Source organism: Astatotilapia calliptera, chromosome 4 (assembly GCF_964374335.1).
Source record: "Astatotilapia calliptera chromosome 4, fAstCal68.1, whole genome shotgun sequence".
NCBI lineage: Eukaryota > Metazoa > Chordata > Actinopteri > Cichliformes > Cichlidae > Astatotilapia > Astatotilapia calliptera.
The window spans coordinates 18,757,147-18,764,145 of NC_137425.1; the positions used below are offsets into that span (position 1 = coordinate 18,757,147).

Sequence of the window (6,999 nt, forward strand, 5' to 3'; positions counted from 1 at the left end):
TAGTCAGATGGAGATATACCATGCTTTATCAAAGAACATACAGGTCATCAGAAACAAAAACAAACAAAATTAACAGTGCCCAAGATTAATTCTACAAGTACACAGGACGTACTGTATATAAAAATATCAGACTCTGAATGCATAGGTTAAGTCAAACTGCTTTTTCTAGAACAATAAGCAACCCAACAAATACAACGTTAGTCATCGCTTCCCACAGAATCAAAGACGACTCCATAAAAACCGACTGCAAACATGCTGCTCTCATTCACCGGGACGCAAACCGTCCCCACTTTCTCAACCGAGCTCCTGCCTGACACACGTGGCACAACTTCACTTAATAAAGCATTTTAAAATAGTTTGGAACATAAACTAAGCACTCCGTCTACCTCCTTTCACCTTCACGAAAACCTCTGAAACACCTTCCTCCTCCCCACACATTGCACTTAGCTTCAGCATCACCGCACCCCGCCACTTTTTGAACTCCTCTGAAACACTTTTTTTTGACACAAAACAACAGGCCTAGCTGGTTTCAAACATACATACAAATTAATTAAAAAATATAAAACATATAAATACAGTAAGAGCTTCAGGTAATACAGTTGAACAGTAAACAGTTACCACTGGGTAAGAAAACGATTGCAGGACATGAGCGGCGTCCGCCAGCACTGCTTAAAAGAAACGAGCCCCAGCATTGTGAATTAAAGGATTATGTGTCGATGAAAGCAGCATAAAACATTACCATCTAACACGACGTGGCTGTGCCTCTTCACCAGTTTAACAATTAGCTTTCCTATTAGTGTTAATCATCATCTTACATTACTTTGATTTTTTTGTTGTGTATTCAAATTTTTAAAAAGGTCTAACTAGCACTAGACAGGCCTTGCTGGTAGAACTAAAGCCATTTATACTCCTTTACTTAAAAAAAAAAAAAAAAAAAAAATCTAGTCACCATATACGAGTTTAGGTTTGAATTGAAGTAACAGTGCTATTTGTAATATTATTTTCGCAACGAGGAAGCACTGAATCATAAAAAACAAACCCCCCAGGTCCTTAGCAATCTCCTGTTTCATTCCTTCCTGGAGTTGAATTTCAGTCGAGGATGCCTTCTTTTGTGTGGTTAGCATCTTTGCTGGCTAGATTAGTTTTTGGTTTCAATCCTGACACATTTAAACGTATGGACAACAACTGAATACATTCGAACTCACAGAAAAACGAAACGGAGCGTCGTCCGCAACCTCTGCTGGGACTCGAGCCTCGTCAGCCTAAAGCGTTATTCGTGGTCTTGCTTTATTAGTATAATTGTAAATTAAATAGGAACCCTTCACAGTTGACAATAAGTTTTTTAGTGACGAAACAGATTAACATACCCTGCAAAGCAAAAGTGACATTTGTTTAAAGAGAAAAAGAAAAAATAAGGGGGGGGGCAGTTTCAAGTGGCTGCAGTTTTATCTCCAACATTTAAGTCTTACGTGAATAAACAAACATAACTAGATCTTCCTTTACCACAGTGTACAACTGAATGGTGTCACTATGCAGGGAAATGAGTACTCCTGCTCAAACGTGTCCATCCCTGTGGGAAAGAGATTAAAGCGTCATCTCTGCTATCGTCTAATACAAGTAAAATTAGTCCAGCGATACTTCAAATGTCACCTGTTGTAAGATTAAATCCACCTTGAGAATTAGGCCAAGAGCAGATACACTGCAGGAAAAACAAAACAAAACAAAAAAAAAACCACACAGTTTTTTGCCTACAGCATATATGAAAGTGTGTACTGGAGCCAGTATGTGTGATATCACTCAACAGGTCACGTCCACTGTGCTGCGCCTGGTCCTGTTCTGTTGACTTGATTATCTTATCAGTTAGAGTTATGCAAATCCTTCCTGTTGCCCTCTGTCTTCTCAGACCACAGCCTGAACCAGTATAGAAATGTGTCCATATAAGGCTATTGCAGAATCCCGTTCAAGTCCAGCCCATAAGGAAGACAAGCCAGTGTCCTCCTCTGTTGTCCTACTGGAGCCTTGGCACAAAGTGCAGTGGGAGGAGAGAAAAGAGCTAAAGAGATGAGAGAGGTGTCCGAATACTTCTGCAAGTCATCGAGGGCACCATGCATCAGTAATCACTTAGAACTGGTTTGGGTACACAAAAGCAGCGTGAGTGTCAGAGGAGGACAGGAGGCAAACAATAAGCTACAGTCTGGGGGGGAAAAAAAAAAAAAAGATTCCCAGTTAGTTAAACTGGCAAAACACCAAAGCTGAACAAAACTGTAATGAGGGACCTGGGCAGGCAACTAGTTATGGTTGCTTGAGGGTAGCTATAGAAGCCCACTGTAAGCAGGGGGACTTCCAGCTTTTTGGGAGCTCTAGTAGGTGAGTCGGGAGGCTTTCATGTTGTAGCAGGGTCTGTCTGTTAGGCCCCCAGACCCAGAGAAGAGGGACAGGCCTTCTGCTTTCTCCAACACGATCTCCAGCTCCTGAAAGTCCTGCAACCGAGCCACGTCCTTGTCCTGGTCAGGGGACAGATAGTCGCATTTAAAATCGTCAACACTACAGTTTCAACAAGTTCAAGTTAAATCTTTTTTTCATGGACATCCATAAAGTAGAGAGGACATGGATATGACCAAAGAAAGAAAAATGGAATCGCTGAATTCTAAACTAACACAATAGCACAGAACTGTGTGTGTTGTTGCTGAGAGCAGACCTCCTTACTGAAATCTAGCACCCAGTGCACGTACCCCCCTCAATTATTTTTAAATATGAAGGTTTAACCAATCAAGAGACACAGACCTGAGATAGCTTACTTATGCCTTCAATAATTTTACGTAACTGATGCTTAGCTGTGTAAAGCCCAAAGCTTCTTGTCTTTTTATGTCAGTGGAGTTCAGTTTGGGTCACGCTGGGGTTGGATTACAATACAGAACCACTTTCAGCTACTTTGAATTTTCACAGACTAAACAACGAATGTAAAGAGAAAACAAAACGAACCACTTGTTGCAGCCCTACATGCTGCAGCTTTGTCTTTATATATTCATTCTAATTTGATCACGCAGTCATCATTTGGACATAAAAGAACATGAACACAGTGTACCGACGGGGGTGGGAAGGTTTCAATGGAAAGTTAAAGTGGCTCACAAACTACAGATTAAAAGATTTAGAGAGTGTCACATGCATGAGTCAGACAGAGGAAAGCAGTGAGACTAAAAATCTGAATAGTTTTGAATATATTCCTAACCTAACAGGACAGGTGGCATTTCTGTGCTAGGCAGATACTAAGCATGCATTATATACAACACGTCAGCCTGAGAGTGGCTTTGGTGCATTTTCATTAGGTGTGTATTTTGCACGAAATTACACAGTAGCAGAAAATGTCGCACAGTCCTTGGATATGGCAACCTATAATATTCACAACAACCTTTTGTTTAAAGGTTTAAAGTTTCAAAGTTTCATAGAGTGAGGCCAATTTTGTAACCACACAGACAGCAGACTAAATATATTCCACTTTTTCCCCTCCACTGAATTTGTTTGTTATACTATCCGTCTCATGGTTACCTTTAAATGAGCACAAGAAATAATAATAAAGAGGAAAAAAAGCCTTTAAATGGCTGAAATTGTCTTTCCACATCTAAGATGACACTGTACAATAACATCATCAGCCTACACAGAGTAAGCAGGCTTTTGTGTCTGTACCTTTCTCAGCATAGTGTTGGGCAGCTTGCGGATCTTCTCCACGTGCTCGGCGCTGATATCCAACTCACGGCAACAGACTCGTAGAAGGGAACGATAGGTGAGCTCCTGGCGGTCCAGCTCCACCTCAATGAAGTCGTTCTCCCGCGCACTGGGGTTCTGGATACGCACCTTCAGTACCAACTCTAGAGAGAGAGAACAAAAGCAATACATCTTTACATTAACCAGCAAAGTATCACACAGGCGCCTGGTGCATCTTGTCATTTTGGCTGTAAAATTATACAATAATTCTTATCTTTCAGGAACCATTTGAACTTTCTCTACAGCTCAAAGTGGTTGAGAAGTTTTGGTAATCTCAAGCAGACATGGTAACATGTAACCTGTGGAAATGCAAATATATGATTTTTCTGTCTGTGCTCAGACAGCAGCATCTTATGAATGCTTTGTACTATTATGAGAGACTGAATATTCTTTCTGAACAGTTCATTTACTGATCATTTAAAAAGTGAAAAGAAAGGGTCTGTTTAGTTTTTATGAAAGCACATTAATAAAGAACACATGCTGGTTATATTTTGTCATAAAGATCAGCTTCTGGTTTGACAGGTCGACGACATCATGGAGTCAAATTAAGTTGTTATATCTGTGATATTATTAGTCACTCGGCTGCAAATATCCATACTGCCATGCCACATGAAAGTTTTACTGTCAGAACATTCACCGACAAAGTGTCAAAGAGCCTGGTTCTTTCTTCACCCTGCTACGCCTGACACCAGCGGGCGTTTAGCAGTGTGCAATAATTTAATGGGGCTTTGCTAGCCAAGGAGTAAGTCACTACTCTCAGCTAAGAAATCCTTACAGCATGCAGTTTCTAGAAAATAATCCATGCTGTTGTTTTTATATTTCTATTTGCATAAGCATTAAACAAACAAGATATATAAAAAGTAAACCACTCATCATGTCTATTAGAAAAATGTGCTGATACTTGTGGTGCTGCACCTCGACACTTCAGAGTAAACCAGCGGAGTTGTTTCTTCCCACTTAATGTGTTTGAAATTGAGATAAATATTTCCTGTTATTTTAATCTTTAATTCACAGTAAACCCACCTTGTACATTGACAGGGAAGGTGCTGGTGAAAAAGAAAGGCTGGAAGGCTGGCATGGCACCACCAGCCTGGCCGTAACTCAGTTGCTGCGGGATAGACTGCTGTCTGCTCACAGTCGGGTTTGTGCTGGCCACTGGGGCTTGGACCTGGCTCCCGCCGTTGCTAGCCAAGCTGGGACTGGGTGAGGCCAGTGGAGGCGAACACACGGTGCCGTTGTGCACCACTGTGTGCGGGTAGTCGGCGTGGTTGACAAGGTGAGGCTCGACTGATAGGTCCATGGGCACCGTGCAGTTAACGACAGTGTGACTGTGGGAAGCAGCCGTGCTGGGTGAGACACCGTTCTGCTCGTTCACAGGGATGAACTCCCCAGTCTGGGCTTGGCTGTGGTTGATGGTGGGATTTGAGGAAGGAGCGGAGGCATCGAAGACGAGTTTCCGAGGAGGCTCGTGTGTTGGTGAAAGAGATGCCGAATCACTCTGCGTGTCTTCAGCGTGCTCTCCAGAACCGTTTTGTGTAAGGTGAATCACCTCTGAGTTCTTGTCCATCTTGGAATACATAAAGGGCGGGTTAGACAGGTAGTTTGGGACGATTGGCAACTCGGGCTCCTTCACTTCAGGCACTTCCTCCACCTCAACTGTTGTAATAATGATCACAAAAGAGGGGGGATTATTTTCTGCAAATAGACTCGAAACAATAGCAAAGACTGCCGCAAATGCGTCAACACAAATACCCAGTGTTATAACTGATTATAGATATACACTTCACTCACTCAATCACACTTACACATTCATGCAGTACTTTTATCTATGCCTAAGCACTTCCTAACATTCACACATTGATGATGCCCAAGAAAGCTTCAGCATGCAGATCAGAGGAGCCGGGTATCGATCCACTGAATCTACAACTGGTGGACAACCTGCTCTACGACCTGAACCGTAACCAGCCCAGTGTCACCAATGTGACACAGGGAGCAGCAGAGTGAGAAATGTTGACTTTACCTCCTAACAGTCTTTTGATCTCCGGCTTGGATGTCAGTTGTGACGCTAACTCATCCTTAGCTGTGAGGATGTCTTTGTCCGCTCCACAACTGAGTAAGTAGGACACTATGTGCTTGTGATTCCTCTTGCATGCCCAGTGTAAGCATGTCCTGCAGGGATTATTGGAGAAACAAAAGAATTTAGTGGTGTACAAAAAGAAAAGGAACAATAACAACAGAAATATACTGTATCACTCAAGTGGTACCACCTCTCATTAAGCTAGCTATAGTGTGTGGCACTGGCATACAAATGGAAAAATATAAATAATGTATATATTACTTTAAACTTTAACCAAAATCTCGACATAACTCTACTTGGTTCTTTACGGGTGCAAAGTAACTGATGATGGGCGCATGCGTGAAAAATGAATAATCAAAGGTTGGTTAGTGTTTCCGAACTCAGTAATCAGGCTATAGCAAAGAGAACAAGCTTGTGTTTGAAGCAGCCACTTTACTCAATATTTTGCTTGATTGCTGGTTTTAAAGAAAAGCTAAAAGTGGCAGCGCCGGCTGATTAACAAGCCCTCTTTGGCGTAATAGGATAACGCTGAGCAGTGTTTTTAATCCCTGTAGCTTTGCTCTGCAATGACTGCACTCAACTCCTGGCCGGCTGCAGTCGCGACCGAACAAATACTACTATAAATCGGTGAAAACACTCACCATCCGTTGATTTCGTTTTGTGAGTTGACATTAACCCCACTCTCCACTAACGCCCGCACTTCATCGATATCCCCGATGGCAGACGCCTCTCTCAGCTGCTCCTGTAGCTCTTTATCCAGCGAATTTGTGGACATTTTTGGTTCACACGGCTAGCGACGTGCGCTCATAGGACACGCAAAGACCACGCGAATTATGTTGCCAATACTAATTAGCTAAATATACTGGTTACAGCTAGCATTAGCTACCAGGCTAACCTTACCTACTGGCTAGCTCGACGAGGTGCTAGCTTATGGCAGCAAATCGCTTTGGCTATTTCAACTACGTGTTGACCGTCTCTGGCGTTCACACGTCAAGCCGTGTGCCCGCCGCGTGTTTCTGCTGTTAGTTCGCGTTACAGTGGCACCGCATGCACTCGCTATAAACTCATTCAATCAAGCAGTAGTGTCAGAGCTTCGTCAATCCACTGCCAAAAACACCGCCGCCTCATCTGGGGGGGGGGGGAGCATCTTTAGATGTGAC

At 42.7% G+C, this 6,999-nt stretch overlaps 1 protein-coding gene across 1 annotated transcript; it reads right to left on the minus strand.

Moving 5' to 3' along the window:
- Positions 1 to 1,320: 1,320 nt before the first annotated feature.
- On the minus strand, positions 1,321 to 6,999 carry ankrd40 (ankyrin repeat domain 40). The gene is made up of 5 exons (XM_026165253.2): positions 6,481 to 6,999; positions 5,783 to 5,931; positions 4,786 to 5,418; positions 3,685 to 3,866; positions 1,321 to 2,504 (listed from the first exon to the last, which is right to left on the minus strand). Exons 1-5 carry the CDS (start codon positions 6,612 to 6,614, stop codon positions 2,361 to 2,363), a joined length of 1,242 nt encoding a protein of 413 aa, XP_026021038.1. The 5' UTR covers positions 6,615 to 6,999; the 3' UTR covers positions 1,321 to 2,360.